This window comes from Apteryx mantelli, chromosome 4 (assembly GCF_036417845.1).
Source record: "Apteryx mantelli isolate bAptMan1 chromosome 4, bAptMan1.hap1, whole genome shotgun sequence".
Classification (NCBI taxonomy): Eukaryota; Metazoa; Chordata; class Aves; order Apterygiformes; family Apterygidae; genus Apteryx; species Apteryx mantelli.
The window spans coordinates 74,558,522-74,579,672 of record NC_089981.1 but is presented as its reverse complement, the minus strand read 5'-3'; the positions used below and the strand labels follow the sequence as shown (position 1 = coordinate 74,579,672).

The following is a 21,151-nucleotide window of genomic DNA, read 5'->3' as shown; positions in this document are numbered from 1 at the left end:
GAAAACAAGGAGTTTCTCACCTGATTTTTGAGTCTTTGACAAAGTTTGGATCTTTTAAATTATCCTCCCATGGTAAATGGCCACTAAGCCAATGAATCATACAGTAACCTAAGATCTCCAGATCACCACGTCTCGATGGAGCTAAATATACATACACACATTAAAAAAAAAAGAATTGTAAGAGCAGGTGAAAAAAACACATTTTAACAACTGTTAAAACTTATAAACGTGGCAAGACAGTAGAAAGCCAATGCTGACAATGTAAAACTACTGTATCTGTTGATTCTTTGATTTTTTTTTTTTTGTTTCTTTTAAGTGTGAAAGCAAGGAAGGGAAAAATATTGCTCCTACATCTAGAAGGATAACTTTATTTTCAAGTTCTTTATCAATCTCTTTCTTCTACTCAACGATATGACATGCTGCAGTTATCCCAATTTGTGAAGCTTTTTAAGTAGTTGGATTGTAAAAAAAAAAACAAGAGCCCTTTAGTGCAGTGATTGACTTTCTGTTCAAAACAGTTTTTACTTCCCCTCTTCTACTAAAAAAAAAAAAAAAAATAGTGCTGAAGCCCCAGTTCCCAAAATAATTATTCTGCAACACTGAAATATTTCATGTGGCCTGAAAACCAAGCAGAGTACAGTAAAATATCACATCCCTAAGTCTTGCCAAATAGACCCCACGCAGATATTGACCACAGATTACTCTTTAAAAGGATAAGCGGGTTAATCAAGTCATCTTTGTTCAGTCAGTTTTAAGCACAAGATAGGTGCAACAATTCATACTGAAGAAAATATTAATTTTCAACACTGACATTTTTGCAAGACATGCTTTTACATTTTTCTGCTAATTAAACAAAATTTAAGAATGAAGAAAATAAAATTGATGTTCACTACAAATCGTCAGTGTTCATTCAGACACGGTCCTGTCACTTTCATGTTCAACATTTTCTCACTTCTTGCCTTTTGATGTTCAGCGACTACAGGCATAATTACAAAATAATGGTTTTGTTAAAACATCCTCTAAAAACATCTAATTTATAAACAAAATGAAGTATATTGTACATTTTTGCTACAAAGAAACAATCTTCATGTTGATAACGGAAACTATTTATCCCCTAAAAACAGGGCCTGTTCTTCTGTCAAGCAATATTCCATTTCTACTTAGACATTAAAAGTCAATACACTAAACATCTTATACAGTCCTCATAAATTAAGGAAATTATGTAAGAAATTTGGACTAAAAAATACAGTAAATTAATACCAAAGCAAAAGCTAGTAAATGTAAGAAAAAAATTAAAATAAATGCGAGCATAGTTCACAGAGAGGAAAAAATATATATTACTGTAGATTCAGAAACTTAGTTGTTTACAAACATAGTACAGCAAATAAACCTTCTAAATTTATTTTTAAAAGGACACACAAATGCCTATCACTGCGAACAAATGTTTTTGCATCCTTACCCACACCCTTGTGTGCATCAATACTGGTATATTCAATAGTTCCATCATGACACCTTTTAGGATCTTCTTTATATACTTTGTGAACTCCTTCAGGACAATATCGATAGGCAAGCCCATAATCCACCAAGTACACCTAATAATTTCCACACAGAATTCAAAGATTAAAGAACTACAAATACAAAAATACATAAATAGAAGTAACTCTCAACTGGTCTCATAACTTCTTAAAAAGAATTATACATGGTCCATTTTTCAACTTAAATGATCCTTTCTCAAAGCTTTATTGAGATTACTAGAAACAATTTGAAAACAACATGTCAGACAGCTTTCCTCATTTTCCACAGAGCAGTCAGTTCTGGAAGTCATTTCTTGTTGATGCAGGGGCCAAGTACAGCAAAATCTTCAGTTATTACCAGTAAGATTACATACAATAAAAAAGACTCAGTGTTCATACAGAATTATAAATATACTTACTGTCCTCCCTTCCTTGAATTCAACTGTCCTGTTTGAACACTAGACTTGTAAACAGTATTGTAAAATGACCATACCTACTATTACTACTCACTAACACCACAGCTACTTTAAGAGAACTGACATTATTTTACTCATTTAATAAGCTAAAATATTTGGACAAAAAGATATACACAATGCTAGAACTCTAATATGCATTTTTTGAATAGTAAAGAGAATTAAAAATGCAGAAAAATGAAAGACTTCTGCAAATCAAGTGAAACAATCAACACTTTAAAGACCAATTTTTCCAAGTAACAGAACACTTATCTGATGGATTTCTTGAACAAAGGAATGAAGGAACAACGCAGACAGGCAAACATAATTCACTGGTGTACTATATAATTTTAAGCTTCCACCTGCAAATACCTATTTGAGAGTCAATTTTTTTTTAATCATGAGAATTTCTCTAGAATATTATTTAGGGCAAATAGTCAATTTGATAAACTGTCCAGCAAATTGCATTAAAAAAAATGTAGAATATTAACTAGATATAAATGTCAAGCAGAAATAATGTTACTATATACATTTTTAAAAATGAGCTTCTGCTAGATTTCACAGGTTCAAAGCACTTCCATGTGTTGTCAAACAAAGGTTTAAAACATGAGGAAAAAAAATGCATCAGAAATACCTGATTAGGGTTCTTGTAACTCAGAAGAAGATTTGAGGCCTTGATGTCTCCATGCACATATTCGTGTTCATGGATATATTCCAGAATATCAAGCTAATAAAACAAAATATATTCATATAAGTGCAGTACCCAACTCCAGCCAGCAGAGGACCTGTATTCAGCACAAAAGTGTGATTTAACAAAGGCTTACATGAAGTTGACAGATTATAAAATTTTTTTTTAAACTTACTATTCTCAGGCCTAATTGTAGTACAGTTTTGTGGGCAAATCGCTTTGCATTCTCTTCATATATCCTCTGAAGATCTCTCCCAAACCTGTCCATTATCATAAACCGATAGCTAAATTCACAGAAAGAAACAACAAAATGTTACTGACTTGTACTTAGCAAAGTATTTTATCTATATGTTCATTACACAAACTACAAAAGAAAAGATCTCTCTCAACAGACAAACTTCAGGTACAGAGAAAACAAATATATGGGATATACTGATCTGTAACCTTTCTTTCAACTTAAAAAAAAACAAAACAAAACCTCACTTGCCAAAGGTGTTTTGATACTCATTGCTATAGTCAAATTGGTTCTATTACTATAAGAGCTCACAGTAGCTCTATTAGTGTAAGAGCCTCATACATTAAACAACAATAAGCTTACTTGGAAAAAAAAATCATTTTTTTATGTTACATTTACTCTTGCCTCTCAGAATTAATATTGTTTTTACATCAGATTAGTTTCAAATTTGAGGATCTATTGAAACGACTCAGTTTCTGGCACACAAGGTCATACATACCAACTACCCTATTCAGTGGCCCATACAAAAAGCCTGTCCTGCTGTAAGCTGTAGGAGAACTAGTAAAATTTCTTTGCAGCATAGCTATATAGAGAAGTCCACTGGGAAATCAGGACTGATACACAAACATGCATACCATTCAATACTAAGTAACAAACTCTTTGCGATATCAAACAATACTAAAAAGTATCCTTAAACTTAAGAAAAATTTAACATGAGACTATCAATTATTCTAGCTCACAGATTAAGTCAAAAAGCTATCCCTGGAGAAAATCAAACAGTGTAGAGAGAGCACTAAATCCTTTCTATGCATGAGTTAAAATACTCTTAACTGCACACCATGTCAGAATAATTAAAAATGAAAAACTTTAAAGGTAGTCATATCAGTCAAGGACACCTACATTAAAAGTCAACTTTATTTTAATTCTAGAATGAAGAGCTTCCAAACAACTGATATGTAGAGTTACCCTAATATGGTGATGTTTGAGACAAATAAAAACTAAAACAGTAAGAATACGAGACATAAATATGAGTAACAAACAGGATACAGATAGAATGCATCTATTCCTTATACATACACTATTATGAACATGAAACTTTGCAACATCAAACCGAACAACATGAGGATAGGTGGAAAATCTTATAAACCAGATTTGGTTAAAAGGGATAGTAGCTGTGAATTGAATAAATCCCAATATGTGCCAACAACAGATATATTTACCTGTTTCCGCTTTTTTCATGCAAGCCAGAACCCCAATATCTTGGGACACCTAAATATTTCAGTTTATGGGACTTAGTCCACTTCTGAACTAAAAATACAAAGAAAGGCAAGTTCATGAATTCATATCAGTAGAGACTTGCATAAAAGGCAGTACTCATATCACTTACAGTTTCTGCATACATGTAAGCTAATTATCATTTTATGGAAAGTAGTACGCGAACTATACTGGTAAGTAGGTGACGCATCCTTTACAGGGACAGAGATACAGCTAAAAGTGTATATAATATCATTAACGCAGTTATTAAGAACATCTTACCAAAACAACCTTGATTTTACTACATGTCTGAATTAGATTTTCATCATTTAAAAATACTTTCAAAAATGATCTGAAAGGATTCCTTTTAAAGATCCACCTCATTCCTGTAGGCTTTATTTTCCTAGACGCTGTAGTTCATTAAAAACATTTTAATAGACTGCTTACTTTCATCTGGCTTAGCAGCTCGCATGTAGAACTTTAACTCAGTAAAAAGAGGTCCATTCTGGCTGGGTTCCTTCAAGACAATTTAAAATTAGTTAAGAACTGCTGTGTTAGTAACTAATAATTACTAAAAGCTCACAAAATGTAATGTTCACTCTGTAAAAGCATATTCTCCCTCCTGTGCTCTACTCAGTGCTGATAATTTCAATAGAGTATGTTCTCTTTACAAAATAAAGATGACTAAGCAGTTATTTTATAATAAATTGCTTGGCATTAAGGGTATCAAAAATTCTTTCCCATAACAAAAGACCAGAGAATAACAAATGAACTGAAGTGTATAGAAATATTATCAATAAGTGACAAAAATAGTTTTGCAGAGAATATTAAACAACATTCATCATCCTGGATTTTCCAAATTAAAGCTGAATTGCACCAACTCTAGTAGATTTTAGTAATCCTGAAGTAACATCTGAATTCATTTGATGGAAAAATATTAATGAAAGTTAAATTCTTGCTGAACATAAGGCATTTGTCCCCTTCACACATTAGTTGATCAAGGCAAGAATCACAGAGGATTTCACAATTTCTCTTAACAAACTGAATTATAAAAACTGTATCTATTTTGATTTAAGCATCTACCTTGTGTTTAAGCTAACATAAGGTATTTTGATTCCATTTTCTAGGGACAAATCTGTGGTAACTACACATTACAAGTAAAATGTCTGAAAACACCAAAGCTCTGAAATACTACAAGAATTGCAAGTGAGTCCATGCCTTAACTGTACACTTCCAGAAGTCAGTGTAGAAAAAGAAAAAAAGAAAAAAGGAAGTTGTGATTTCAACTCTCAATTTTTCAATTTTAAAGTAATTGATTCCGAGATAAGTTTCAGTAATTTATTTTATGCTAGAGTTACTCATATATGTCCAAACTCATTCCATTTCAATGGAAATACCTATTTTGGAATATCCTAGGATTTAGGACACAAACAAAAAACATGTATGTGATTACTGGTAAAGAAACCCAGAGAGAATGCAATCATGTATTAGCAAAAGTTTCAAGATATGTAATCTTAAACCATTTTAATTGTAACTTTTAAATGCAGATGCAGTGATCCAGAAAATTGTTAAATGCCAGAACACACTGCTCAGTTAATACGGGTTTACTGCTGTCTGACACTAATGAAGCAATGCAAATAGATCAAGCCCACTGATGAATGTGGCCTTTAATGAGCATCTTATTTATTGGTTGAGAAGTACAGTAGGAAAACCAGTCAGAATAAGACCAGATATCAGCTTCGGCACCAATCGTAGGCCTAGACATTGTAGTAGAATGTTACTACCTGTCTCCACCTCACTTCCTCCAGCAACATTGCCCTGAAAAACAATGGAGCCAAGACAACGGTTTTCCGGCTCCTCTTTGTGGAACAGACCACAGCATTTGTTCAGACCAGTATTAAGCCACAAACCTGCAAAAAAACAACTACGCCAACTAATTTATGCCCAGAAACTTTGGTACATGCATAACAACTTTCAGTTATTTTATTGATCCAACACAGACAACAGACTAGTCATATGTAGATTACATGCACAGAGGAGAAGGTGAAATCTTATACTGCAGGTATCCCAGAAACAAGTTACCTGACGTAATCATCTTTTTGTGTAGCATAATCAATTAATACTCTAAATTATTAGGACATAGGTTATACATATGATTTTGATTCAGCTTACACAGATGTGAAGAATGCTATTCTGTTACTAAAACTCAGCAAAAAAGTGCAGATGCTAAAAATCTTAAAATATTCATTTTTAATTACGTTATCTAAAAACATTATTTCTGTGGGCTGAAAAAAATATTTCTCTGGTCAGAGCAAATGTTGAAAATCTGGTATCTTTTCATACTTGAGGGGCTGGATAGCTGATTTAAACACAAAATAGAACTCAGCATTGGCTACAGAGCTCTTTCCCCATAATACAGTTAATTCTACGTACAGGTAAATAAATGCATGTATCATGTTAAAAAGAGCTCATGTAATGATGTCCAGTATTTGCCATACTAGTCAACTTATAATACACTAAGATCAGAAAGAGTTCAAACCCAAATTTCCCCAGTTTTATGCCCAGAGTCATTCTAAACACACTCATGGTTTGCAAAACTGAAATTAAAGTTTAATTAGAAGACATATCATAATGAAAGAGATTATGGAATACATGTCAAAACTCAACTAATTTCCTCAAGTAATATTTTAAGAATTCTGATCTTTTTCAGTCAGCAGTTTAACAAAGTGTTATTAAACTCTGCATCCACTCCTGCCCAATGACATCTGCAAGGACCGCATGTTAAAAAGCATTTCTTTATTAACAAAACCTGACTCATTTCATACTGCTTAGACATCAATAGTATGAGGATATGTCAAAGACTAAGCCAATTTCCATCCCACTTTAATAGCTTAATTTGAAGAACATTACAATACAAGCACATATTTTGTTAAACACTAATAATTGTTCAAAGCTGTTAACCACTTTGCTTCAGCTGATGGATCAACTAGGAATCACCCAGAGCATGAGAAAATAGGCCCTTTTTAGTAGTTGCATTGTACTAGGCTGTAGAGGCATAGAACATTATGGGTCATTTGTGAGGGCAGCGCAACAACTGGGCTACACTTTATTGCCATAAATGCAGAATTATAAAAAACAAATCAAAAGTGAGTAGTCGTGAGGGAGATTTGCAATGGGGGTATTTACAAATTGCTGTAACAAAGTGAATCTCACATAAAAACAATCCAAAAGATGTTGTGACAATTCTTACGATCAGAGCCCAAAGTGGAGGAGAGGAGAAGGGGATGAACTAGAAGAGAACCAGCTTGAAGCTGGAGGAAAGAGGAGGATGGCAACTGTGCACAGCAGTAAAATAACACATATCTGACAATATTCCGAAGAAGGTAAGCTGGATTCTTCCATGAAAGTCAAAGGGTTTCTGCTTCCTGGTCAGTCTGAATTCAAGCAGGAGCCAGGCACTCAGGAGCCACCACCTCTCAGAAGCAAACCATTGCTGATAACCTGATTATCTGTTATTTGCCACCAACAGAGGCAACAGTTCCTGCAGGAATGGGCACCCCCCTGCCTCAGAGAGGGCAAGCTGGACATTGCCACCAAGCTAAAAGCAATCAGGCTGGGGCTCCTGATCTTTGTGGAACTGTTGCCCACACACACCTAAGGCAGCAGTAAGGTGATGCTGAAAGTGTGGTAGTTTGACACTTGCATCACAAGCAGTGGTTTTTTTCAGCAAGTGACAACATTTTCAGAAGAAGGTCATCACTAACAGTTTTTTAACAGTATCAAAAACACTGTTCTAGAATTTCCCTGTAGCAAGAAGTACTAAATATCAAGATTAAAGACATATACTAAGTAAAATGTTTTTCACTCCAAATTAACCTGATCTTTTAGTTTGGGGAAAAAAGGTTAAGAGTATCAACATAGGTACATAAGCTGCAAACTATTAGGGCAATGCATTTCAGTATTGCTATACAGTTTAACAAACAAAAGATGACACCATAGCGCTTCTTAAGAGTGCAGAAGAACTTATTTTCCACATTCTGAAGTTCTCGTAAAATTTTATGCTACCTGCATTTGTCCTGAGACTAGAAAAGTACCAAGATAATTAATAGTCTGGATCTACCACAGCTATTCCTTTTTTTTTTTTTTTTTAATTTTACCAGGGAACCGCATATAATACTAGAATCTATTCAAAATAATCAAGCAAAATTAAAAAAAAATAATTTTATACATTTACCTTAGAAAAATAAAATTTTACCCAAATCAAGTTAAATTATTTGTTTTAAATCTTAAAAGTTATTTTCAACTAATAAAAAGATCTTACTGCTTTACTGCAATCAGCTAGAAAAGGAACTATCAACAAGGCTTTTTTTTCTATCTAATCATTAGGTTAAAAAAATTACATGTCAATATCATTTTTATTCAGTAGAAATTAGAAGTATGTGTGTTTTATGGTAAAACATTTAAATGACTTTTTATCTGTGGTGACCCTGGGAATCAAAGTTTTGCTGTTTCAACTCCCAAGCCATCTGTCAGCTTACCAACATCCAGTGGTGAACAACAGTTCGCACAAACTCACTGTTGAATTACAGAAATTTCTCAAAACCTATCTAGATTTCATTCATTTTGTGATACTTGAGTTGTTTGCAGCAAACGAAACAGAATCTGAACCTTTTCAATCTTTTTTCAACATCACCAACATTTCATCATCCACCTTCATCTACCAGGGTCCCAATTCTCAGCAGTTTCTGTGCATCACCACACTGATTTTCATGTATAGACTTAAACAGAGCACACTGACAAAATATACACTATATAATTTTTAGTGAGAGGATGCTTTAAATTACACATGCTATTCTAGAACAAACATTTTCAAATTCTGAAATAAAGATTCAAATGCTCTCTTACCACTTTTACAACATAAGGTGCATCACTGCCAACCGACTTTGAAGAATTAACATCAGCTGTTAAAAATAAAGTGTTTATTAGCAGTATGAAAGGAAACGATCACAAAACATACATTTCCTTGCTATGCAGCATGGGCTACCAAATGATAGAGTAATTAAGCACTGACATGAACATGTATATCATGTTAGACCTTGGTAAGAGAAATATTCTATATTGCAAGACTACTCAACATTGATGTGGTCTCACATTCTCCCTTCTGTTTGAGAAGAACAGGCAGTGCACTAAATAAGTTATTTTTATTATTCAATATCTTTTTTCTAGAAAATAACATTTCTTTCATTTCTAAAGACTGTGATGAATGTACACAGTTGTGGATATGAAGAAAAAGAGATCCTCTCTACTATTTTGCCATGTCACATATCCAAAAGTGACTTTCTATTGATACTAAGCTGTTGATGGCTGTCACAGGAGATACAAGTACAAAGAGCATCAAGTTAGGCAAGCACCAAGTATGGAAGAAGTCAGGGGCATGGCTTCATGCAAATGATGGGTAAGCAATCTGAGAGAGGGCAAGCTTTGGCTTGAACAAAGCAGGAACTCTTAACACAAGGAATGACACTATTTGAGTGAGATGGAACTCCAGTCTCAGTAAATTTAGAAGCTCAGTGAGCAAGACTGAGAAAGTAGTAGAGGGATTCTTTGGCAAGCAGCCACCCATTGGTCCTGTCTTTCTTCAGAATGGTTCTTAACCCACTTATACTGAAAGTATAAAGAGTAAGTTTATATATATGCTGTAAGTATATAAAGTGTATTTGGAGTAGGATGGATTACTAAATGTTTTGTTTTGTTTTTTTAATCAGTATGCATTCCATGCAACTGCCTCACCCAGGGGAGGAAGAACATAAACATGTAAAAACACCCTTATTAACACGGTCACCTTAAATTTCATCCCTTCAAAGTTCTTTGGAAAATTACTAGGGGTAAAGCAGGAAGTCCTTTTGATTCCCTGAGGTATTCTCAAGGTCCTTCTTCTTTGTTCATCTGTTCAAAAAACAGCTATTCTGATTCTAAGTATGGAAAACTATTCATTAAAAAAAGTTTTCCTTAAATTCAATACACAGCATCACAAAGCAAGATCTGTGCTGATGCTTTAAACAGTAAGGTCCAAAATTTCAATCCGTTCTGAATATTGGTTGCGTAATAAAGTTTATGACTTATGTCAGAAGTTCAGAATGCAAAGAAAAATTCAAAGGCAGCACAGAAGTCAACTGCTGTTTTTTGATGGCTGATCAATAGCCTGCATAAAATGTGTTTAGACAGTTTCAGTTCAGAATTTGTGAGATAAGGATACTTATGCAAATATTCCTTCTTTCAGCCATACCAAAGAAGAAATTTAAATAAGTACTGAATTATCCTTTCACTGTTAACCAGGGGTCAATGAAAATCAGAACTGAAACAACACCAAGGCAACATGGGGACATTTCAGTCCTGTTGCTCTCAGTATCAGGCATCTTTCACAACTTACTTTAGAAATGCATGATTGAGAAGTTAAAGCAATTATGCAAGAATATGAGAATTACAAAATCTGTCTATAAACATTTAAAAATACTACAAAGAAAGAGTATGGTTCACAAAGCATAAAGACTTAACTGAAATCATTAAGAAAAATGAACTACCACTCTGAAATAGCATATTGATAACTGCAACCTCATGCAACCAGTGTCTTCAATGAGCATTTGTCCACTCTGCTCAATTTTCTCCAAGAAAGTGAATGAAGCTATAGTTCTATTCAAACAGATCAACTGAAGACACTCTGCCTTTATAACTTTGGCTCAGTCCTTCATTGCTTTGAACAAGGACAAACATTTCACTCTCTGTTTAAAAATATTACCAACAATAACCAAACTTACCAAGATACAGGCGTCCAAAGCCTCCTTGCCCTATAGGCACACCTAATTTCCATTCTTTTTTGGTTGTATCTGCTAGAATCTCACCTACAGCAAACTCTTCAGCAAGTTTCCTCTTTGCAGGAGCTCTTTTTCCAGAAGTCTTCTTCATATATGGCATTTTTACTTGGGACTGCAGGAATAATAATAATAATTAAAAAAAAGCATAGGTTACATGCTGAGCAGAATTATTTTCATGCTATTTCATATGCCAGTTTTTATGCTTGCTTTTGCTTATGACAAATTTCCACATAAGAAATATGGATTGTTTTAACTTGTTACTACAAAAATACTTAAAAAATATATATATACCATAAGTAATTTCATTGGCATGAATTCTAAGTGAAAAACAAGTAATTCTTTCAGGCATAAGAAAAAATTCTGAGAGCAAAAAATCTACACAAGAGAAATCTATTAGAAGTTTTATTATAATACATGTTAGAAAAATCACAAAATCTATTGTGGTCAATCAATCACAACCAACCACAGTTCTAGACTTGACAAAGAGCAAACTAATGAAATAAAGCTCATCAGTTTTCTTGGAGTAAAATTTTCTTAGTTTTGAAATTTCACAGAGTTCAAGGCTTAAATAAAAATAAGGAAAGGTATTAATGGTTATACCAAAAAAAGAGAAAGTAAATCTCAACATTTCTCAGTGATTCCTCTTAGCTGTCATAATACCAGAAAAAAATATTAAATTATTCATACTGTTAATTAATTTTTCCCCTTATACAACTGCAACCAACAAAACTGAAAGTCTGCTTATTGTTCTCAGGACAGCATTTAGTAGATCATTAACATATTAGTATATAACCATCCATTTTGAGATCATGATGTGAAAGTATTATTCATGACAACCTTCCAACCTCAGGTCCTATATCAAGAATGTTTTTGGAAATAACATAAGGGCTCACCAGAACCAAACATGCATGTCTTTCTCCAGAATAGACCTCATTTTGGTTACATAATTCCCCCCCCCCCCAGCACTAGAATAAGAGCCAGATTTTGATTCAATAAAAGAACTTACTGATTACTTGGCCATGACATGGTAGAGAGTGCTTTCTCTTTCTAGTTACTTTCTAAAGGGTACTAGGTTTGACTGGTGTGTTGGGGGTGGGGGGTGAGGTTGTTTGTTTTTCTTGGGAAAGAGGGAAGGAATATTAATAAAAATAATACATAATTGAGGAAGCTTCTGGATAGCAAAGTATCTTTTTTCCCCCCCCATTAGTCTAGCTATTCAATAGAATAACTCTAAGTCAAATGCAGTTACTTAATGTCAGTTTTCTTCTTTTAGTTCTAATGTTCTTCCAGGACTTTCTTAATTTCCCAGACAAATAGAAAATCATGCAACTATGACAGCAGTTCCAAAAATACTCCTCTACCCATAATATCTGAGTAGAATTCCTCTTCCTCAAATAATCTCTCTCACCTAATTAACATCTGAAGAGAGCAGCACATACAATTTTCTCTACTTATACTAAATACAACAGTAGCTGTCAAGTGCCCCAAAAATCTTTTTCTGTCCCCTGCTACTTGAGCCTGCAGCCAGAACACCATGGTCATTCAGCATAGGAATAAACATAGAAGAGGAGGTATTACATTACATCCCAAAAGTTCTATTTTTCAAGGTCCTTGTTAATATGAAAAGTATCTTAATGTGACAGAACCACACCTGAATACGCATGGTGGCTATATGAATAATTGCAACACAAAATATTATGAAATATGCACATTACAGGAAGAAACTAGTATTTATCAAAAAATACATGGCACAAGCTTCCTCATTTTCACAAAACATGATGTTTTAATCAAAATACAGTTTTGACATTCTACATTTAAAAAGGCTAACTTTACCCATAGCTTTCACTCTGTCTTCAAGAACTCCTCTGTACACCTCTGTGTCTTTTTTGTCTTCAAGGTGAAATATACTACACCGCCTTAGAGGAAGGTTCCTCCTCCAAACTTTTAATGGGAAAGAAATGAGACTTCCAAACACCAAATGGAATTTCAGCTAGTTCAGCTCAGATGGTGCCAATGGGATCATAATGATGTGGAAGCAGAAGGAACAGTGTGGTAGGAACGGCAGTGCGTTGATATCACTTAGAATAGCAGGCCATCAAGATCACAACACACCTATAAGCAGCTTCTCAGGACACCCAGATCAGAAAAAGAAAGGATAGACTAAAACAGCGGACAGACTGAAGCCACTAGAGATGATGGTGGCAGGAAGATAAACACAAAGTCTGGAGCCCTAAGACTGACTGCACTCAAGACAGTGCAAAAATCATCAGTGTTGTCTGATGACTCATAGATGGGACAGGATGGAGGCGCAGAAGATCACAGTCACTGTCAGCTTCTAAAGGTTACAAAAATGAGCCTGAATAAGAAATGAGCATATGGTCCCCAGGCTAAGAACGATGCAAGAGATATGACAAAGACTTGACAGACTGCATCACTTGACCTCTGTGTTACTACAGATAATCCTGGCCAGACCACTTGGGCAGATGCACTTAAGTGCTTGAATTCTGGGCAGACCCCTTGGACTGGTGGATGGGTGCTTACAAGCATACTGGTATGAGAGGGATAGTGACTGAAATCAGCTTTGTTTTTAAATAATTTCACCTTACCCTCTTCTACAATCTTGAATAGATCTTTGTAACATTAATTGAGGTCTGGTGCTACAATACTGTGCAACTTCTGTGTCCGTTTTGGGTGCATAATGCTATAAAAAAGTCCAGAAGATGCAATATAATTAGCCAATTGAGCTTTGTCTTAAGTCAAAAACATGCCTGTAGAGCAGCAAACGAGAAAAGTAAAATTCGTATCTGCTTTCTGAATAAAACTAGCAAGCCAGTAAAACAAAACTGCAGATACATTTCACATCTTTGCCATTCATGGTCAGTCTGCTGATGATAGACTTGCTTAAAAGGGAATTAAGTTTACTTAAAATAGCTCCACTAGAGTATTAAAAAAGGAGCTGGTAGCTCCCTCTTTTTTTTTTCTTGTTTAATGTGGTCAGTAATTATATGCCTGAAGGTATTTAATCAAAAAAAAAAAAAATTAATGATGACACCCCTTTATCCATATAAACAAAAATTCAAAATGGACATAAGTTTGAATGTCCCCAGCTGGGAACCCTGCCCTTAACAAATACACTAGATACACATACATGGTTTCTTGGCTGTCTATATTCATACCCATCTGTTAAGATGGCACCGTGCCTATTTACAAGTTGGTCAAACTATCAGTAGGCCATAGGTGCCAAATGCTGATCGCTTTCAATGGGCAGCATGCACAAGACCAGGCACTCACTCTTTTGCAAAAAAGCTGTTATCTATGGAATTACTTGAGCAACAGGCACAGATCACATTTGTTTAGATAAATCACTTCCAAAATATTTTACTGTTTGAAATCAGAAATACCTGCAGATTGCAAAAAAATTTACATGAAAGTATAAGACTGAAAAAATGTAAAAAGGCAATGACTTTTTAGTACAAATTCTATCATTCCATGTGCATTTCAACTTACGATCTAGCAAACATGAGTGGTTTGTCAGGAAACTTATGAACCAACATGATGTAGCACCACCTACTGTACTTTCCACAGCTTCAATAAAGTCATCTACTTCTCCGTAAGACAGTACCACTCGTATTCTCTATTTTTAAAATATAAACTCAGTCCATGTGATCTTGAAATGGGAGGGAATCACTTCTCTCCTCCTCTCTCTCACATCACCACACTGAGACAGTTAGTAAAGACTACAATGGTCACCTGCTGAACCATCTACAGAATTTTTTGCAGCACTTTAGCTTTTTCATCCAGGATCTCAGAGTCTGAAGAAAAGAATGGTCTTGCAGTCAAGCACAGAACTAGAGTCAGGACATTCCTGAATTTGACACTTACATCAAAACTCACCTTCACCTTTCCTGCCTCTCAGTTACCTCTCCCCATCAGTAAATTGAAATATTTTCTATCTCACTGGTATTGTGAAGCTTAATTTATTAGTGCTTGCAAACCATGCAGAAGTCCTTGGAAACAGATTGCCATAGGTGTCAAGTACTATACTATCATTCAAGTATCAAACAGATCTGACCCTGCTTAGCTAAAGGTATCTGCCAAGAACAATTTTCAAGGTGCATGACTGTAAACAGCAGCATTTTATGTGGCTACAATATGCTCAAAACAAAGATTTTGCTGTGAACGAGCATGAAAAACAGAAGTCTATTTGTCTAAACCCTCTCCAAAAGCCTCTTTAGCACTACAAAGGTTATTTCTCCTCCTTCTCCCTAATAAAACATCTTGGAAGAAACTGAATACGCTGTACTTGAGATATTCAGACAATTTTGCATCAATAGTGCCATTAGTGGTGTTATCTTTACAAATGCCGTCTGCAATGGTCGCTACTCTAGCTACACTTGAATTCTTAGAATAAACATGAATAGGCACTTCTCAATTTGTGCTGGCTTCCGTTCTCAATAAAACTCTGAAATTAATATAAATCAAATTTATCTTGAAGGAACTATTTCTGCTCTGTGGCAAGTCAGAATGGCAAGTTTCTTCCTGATTCTGTTCTTTGATTTTCTAGAAATTGTCATTTTTATGGTTGTTTATCTCAGTAGGTTCTCTTTTCATTTTCAACACAGAGAAAGCATGCTGCTGACCTGTGCTCCTTTTCATGAATAGGTAGTCCCAGCAAGACCTAAAATCTACAGGTCATCAATACTGCTCATCAGTCATAGCAAGACCTTTATGTCTGTCTGCAAAAAGGGAAATAAAAAACAAAAAAACAAAACACATTTTTCCTCAAGGAGGGAGAAGGGAAACAACTTGACACTTTCTTAAGACCTGTGAATACTGTTGAACTGTTCTGCAGAAGGAAATGCCAAAAAAAGTACCCGAGGTAGTATCAATGGAAGTAAATAGAAGAGTCACAGAACGTCCAGTTTATGCAAGAAAGTCTTTATTCTCCATGGTCTATTTGGATATCATGGTAATCTCCATTCCTGGAGATTAAGACAGCTGACAAATGATGCTGCTTATGGGGGAAAGGGACTTAGAGTGCTTTCCCTAGGAAATAAGAAAACTTATTTTTAGACAAAATGAATAAACGTATGTTGGTAGATTACAATTTATTAGAACATTTTATTACAATAGCATCATAGTGGTCAAACTGAATATCTTGTTTTGACCAAGATGACTTCTTTTAAAATTGCAAAATGCAGCTTTTGCAGAAATAGGAAACAGTGGAATAACTGCGTTGCTAATTGATTCTAAAGGGTCTTATCCATAACCAATTTTCTTCCTTCCTACAATACTTCAGATTCTCGAATTCATGAGCATCACTCAGATAATTCTTGCAATAACAAGTGAGCTCACACAGTGAGCTTTATAAGAGGTTATATCATCTATCACTCCAAACCACCTCACCTCTAAACTACCATTAAGGAACCATGCATGTGAGTGAGACACTTAAGGGCTTTCTGATATTTTGGCACACTGTATAAAAATCAACAGCTCTGAAATTCATTACAAATCCTACCTAATTTGGGGATTATCCCTGAGAATGAAGTGAACAGCTTATTTCCACAGAGGGAGGGCACAAGTTGCATAAGTCTTTTAACACAATAATAATTGTGGTCTAACACAGTAATAATTGTGGGAAGCCTCCCAAAAGCTTTTATATTCTTGCTAATAACAAAAAGAGCCTATGGATCCCCTACAAACTAATAAAAGCTTTAAGCACAAACTGAAAAATCAAAGAAGGCAATAGGGTTTAATCTGTCTGCAATTGCAGAAGTCCTAAAACAAGAAAGGCGAAGGTTGAGAAATAGGAAGTGAAGAAAAACACAACCACTGATAGAAAGAAACCAGCTTAGCCCAGTTTTTCTTACATGATGGGCCAGCCCAGTTTCAGCAATTGCAGATTTTTTTATTTGTGATTTGTAGGTTTGTATTTAAAAGAACACTGTGCTTACATAAAGGCAAAATTCTGTAGAGCCTCCCAGCCAAGGAGATGTTTCAGTTGTGGCCACCTCAGGATGTCCCTGCAGGCGACAAAGCTGCCACTGACACATCATATCTTTTTCTCCTCCTCCGCCTTACCTTAGCACTAAGAGACTTTGGCCGCTGCCACCAAAGGCAGCTTTAGAGCCAAGGGCCCACGCAGGTGGGTGTAGACCTCACGGGTGAAACTGAGAGAGCTGCTACACGCCTGTCCCCACTCCCTCCCTCCCTGCCGGCCCAGGGAGGGACCCCCCGCCTCAGCCTCCGCCCCAGGGGTGGCAGGGAAGGGGTCTCCCCCCACGCCAAGGGCAGCCAGCAACAGAAGAAAGGGAGGGACAGGGCCCGCGCGGGCCCCGGCGCTATCGTGAGCCTCCTCAGCGAGTGGGGCGCCACGGCGGGGAGCGGGAAAGCCCGGGCGCAGCCCGCCAGCAGGGCCCGGGACGCACAGCGGGCCGAAGGGGAGGCCCCACAAACTCAGCTCCTTAAAAAAAAGGGGGGAGAGTGGGGGTACCCCAAAAGCAGCCGCCGGCTTCAAATACCTCCTCAGTCCCCGAGGCCCGGCGCGCCGCTCCTTGCGCCCCGTCCGAAATTCCCGCACTGCGAGGAGCCCTGAGGCGGCCCGCCCGCCCCGGCGCCCACCTCCCACCATCGCCCGCGCCCATTGGCCACCGCGCCCCGGCCGCCCGCCCCCGAGGCGGCAACGGCGCCAGGCGCCGCGTCGGCCCCGCCCCGCCCCCCTCGCGGCGCGGGGGCCGCTGGGAAACGTAGTCCGCGGCGGGAGGGAGCGGGCCCGCGCGGGGTGGGGCGGGCGGTTGGGCCCCCGGGCTGGGTGGGGCCGAGAGCTGGGGTAGTTCGGCGGGGGGTTGTGTGAAGTCTCTGAGTTTTAAGCCAAAACAAGTTGGGGAAGGACTTCCTCCTTCCGCTGTTCGAGCTGCCAGGCGGCTGCCGTGGCTCCTGGAGGGCGGCCGTACCTCAGCAGGCCAAAGGTGCCCCAAACCGGCTGCGCAGCCTCCTCTGCGCCTCCTCCTGCCCGCGAGGCCGTGGCGGAGGGGAAGGGATGGGCTGCTGCAGCGTGGCAGCAGGCCCAGCCTTTGCAAGCGTGGGTTTGGAGCATGGCTTTTTGAGGTGCCTGGGAGCCATCCTTCCCCGGAGGTGGTCCCTCGGCGCAGGGAAGAAGCCAAGTGGGACACCCCTGCCTGGGGGACAGGTCAAGGTGTCCTGGGGACAAAGGTAGCACGGCAGTTCCTCCATCAGGCACCACAGGCTTTTGTGATTTCTGCCCATGCCAAAAACAACCCACTCTTACCATCCCAGAACTAGAGTCTACGCTTGCACATAATCTCATTATGAGCATGAAGTTTCTACACCTTCTGGTTTTACATATTACAGACTTCTAGGTTTGGGTGGGGGTGGTTCTACCTGCTCTGAGGAACAGATGATACTTAAATTGTTTTGAGCGTACAAGAACATTTTACAAAATTAATAGTAATTGCAAAGTTCTGTGAAAAAGAAACCATTTAGAAACCCATGCTTCTGAAAGGTCAGAATGGATTCTGCACTTTTCCCCCGCCCCCACTGCCCCATCTCCTTTTTTCAGGTCTAAGTCAAATCTTAAAGGGTCAATTCACCTAGCAGGTCTGATCCATTGTCATCTGATACCACTACATCTGGTTCTTTTAATGTCACATACTAGTCCATGCACAGCTTGCTTCTGCCAAACTGTGAAGTTGGAAAGAGACATGGAAGATCAGAGTTAAAGACATGCCAAAACAGGGGATTTAGGGGATGAGGTAGGAAAAGGGCACTTTTTTTTTTTTTCTTAATTTGCTGGGATGTTAAGCCTTTACAAATAAGATCATGATTTCATGGCCACCATCTTCATATCATTCCATGATATGTTGATCATGGTGTACTTCCGTGGAAGATTCCTTTGAAAATCTGAGCTATATTAGGAATAACAGAAATATATAGTAGGAATCCTAGGTATTCCTGCAGATTTTCAAGAATCTGTACTGTTTTGAATGTTCTAGGGTATTGTTGGTCATAGGAAAGCCAAAAAAAAGTTCTTTTTTTAAAAGTCCAAGATGCTACATGTGGTACTGTTCAACTCAAAGTACCACTTTCTTTCCTTGAACTGGATGAAATAATGTTGTAAGTTATTTTTTTAATGGGTAAATATTTCAGTGAGTTTACTGTAGCAATCCCACTTATGTGGTAATTGACATTGGATCACTGGGATCATAAAAACATTTTAAGATGCCCACATAGAAAATAAAATGAAAAAATTAATATATATTCCATTTCTGTATATTAATCACATTTTAATTTACCAGAATTTAGTCTTCTAATTCCAAAACATAATTATTAGAACTACAGTGAGAAGCTGATCTTCAAGATGTCACTCTGAAAACAGTCTTAACAATGAGGCCATAGAGATCAAAAGTAAATGCTGCTGTCCCATGTAAAAGTTTGGCCAAGAAATATTCTCTTGCTTGCATGAAGGGAGAAAGATGGGCTTCTTTCTGCCTATCATTTTTCTCCATTGGGCCAGGATAATCAGCTGCATTTTCAGTGATAAGTTACAGCCCAGATATACAAATCTTGGTCCTTAATAACAAAACCATCATAAGATTCTGCCAATTATCAAGAGAGAGACTTTCATACATTGCATTTTCATACACCAAAGGGCTGGGTTTCTGTTTAACCAATCTGGATGTATTTGCTTTAATACAGCTGGAGATTTTTCAAGTATTAACCAGATCTGAAGTGGCCATAGCTTTCCTCAGATGTTCCCCATATATTATCATTTGCTATTTTTACTAGATCTCAGAGAAGCAAGTATTGACCAAACAATCAAATGCATAAAATGTTTTTTTCTATTATTGGCCTTCATTGTTTTAGGAACATTCCTGGAAGATGCTGTCTACAACTTTCAAATATGCTTTCAGAATTATTTTAGATTCTTTCTTCTTCAGAGAGAGGGCTTCACATCTTTTCCTTAAAAAGTCTATCATCTCAAGTGAAATGGGCAATCAAGTTGATATATGCTGTACAGACACAGCTGTCAATAAGAAATTAAATGCTTTTAAAGAGTAGTAAATGTGCAATGGATACTGTACTATTGTATGTAGCAGTTAGTTACTTTTAATGTAGCCATGGGGTAAAAAGTTTCACATCTTCAATATGGCTTGAGAAGAACATCTCAAGAAAAAGTGATCAAGCTGTAGTATGAATTCATCTAAACCAACATTTCATAAAATAACCTAGATTGATTAACCTTGAAAGATTTCAGAAAACTGGTGAATCTCCAGAGTAAGGTTTTTCACAAATGGGCATTCTTTCGAGAGAGCCACCTATATTCATCAGTTCCAGAAGACATGCAAGTTACATTTCCACATCCTCATTTCTAGGACAAAATTAAGAGCGTGCCTGCAATGGGCTCAGAATAGTACAAAGAAAATTTGAATCACAACTTCATTCTACAGCAAGAAAACTGCAGCATAGTTTGATTAAATTATTCACTCAAGGTCCTCAGGGAGTATTAGCAAGGTCAGAAATTTAGCCCAAATCTCTTGGGCTGGTTCAGTGCTTTCTCACAAAGCTGGGTTAGACTGCAAGGCAGGAGTTTAAGGATGTGAAGGTTCCAGTAAGAGTGACAGATAACAGAATGCCAAATGTCTGCAGCTAGTGAGATCCAGTACTTCTACTTCAGCTAGGCTCATTTCTCCTTTAGTGTAGTGTTTTTCAGGCTGTGCTCCATGGACTACAGGTCTGCAAGATCAGAGATGATTATTGGAGGAAAAGACACACACATGCATTTCCACATACTGATGGAAGTAAGCAAGCAACAATCCAGAAATGTAAAAGCAATATAGCATTTTCCTTAAGTTTTGTTATTTAAAATAATTGCCATGAAACCTCACAAATTTGCTGTTTATTTCTTTTTAAGAAGATTAAACAACTTTTGGATTTAAAAAGTTAATAATGCCACAATGGTAATTTAAATGTAATTTATACATGATGTTCCTTACCTTTCCATGTTTTCAAAAATTTAAGAATTCTTAGAACTCCAGCATGTATTCCTCTCCTGCCACCTCTTTATCTTAATTTTCTACTTTGCAAAATGATAAAAGTCCTAATACATCTCACAAACC

At 37.0% G+C, this 21,151-nt stretch overlaps 1 protein-coding gene across 5 annotated transcripts in view; it reads right to left on the bottom strand.

The window, feature by feature from the left end:
* The window catches only part of VRK1 (VRK serine/threonine kinase 1), a 34,623-nt gene extending 16,998 nt beyond the window's left edge, over positions 1 to 17,625 (bottom strand). For 4 of the 5 annotated variants that reach the window (XM_067294942.1, XM_067294945.1, XM_067294943.1 and 1 more), the window contains exons 1-9: positions 17,537 to 17,611; positions 10,959 to 11,127; positions 9,049 to 9,104; positions 4,591 to 4,660; positions 4,110 to 4,197; positions 2,830 to 2,938; positions 2,601 to 2,693; positions 1,460 to 1,592; positions 21 to 141 (exon numbers count right to left, since the gene is read on the bottom strand). In XM_067294942.1, the coding sequence (XP_067151043.1) occupies positions 21 to 141; positions 1,460 to 1,592; positions 2,601 to 2,693; positions 2,830 to 2,938; positions 4,110 to 4,197; positions 4,591 to 4,660; positions 9,049 to 9,104; positions 10,959 to 11,115 (827 nt within the window). In that variant the 5' untranslated portion in view covers positions 11,116 to 11,127; positions 17,537 to 17,611. Of the gene's footprint in view, positions 1 to 20; positions 142 to 1,459; positions 1,593 to 2,600; positions 2,694 to 2,829; positions 2,939 to 4,109; positions 4,198 to 4,590; positions 4,661 to 9,048; positions 9,105 to 10,958; positions 11,128 to 16,969; positions 17,039 to 17,536 lie in introns of all 5 variants that reach the window. The other variant, XM_067294946.1, reaches the window with a different exon arrangement.
* Between the last annotated feature and the right edge of the window lie 3,526 nt (positions 17,626 to 21,151).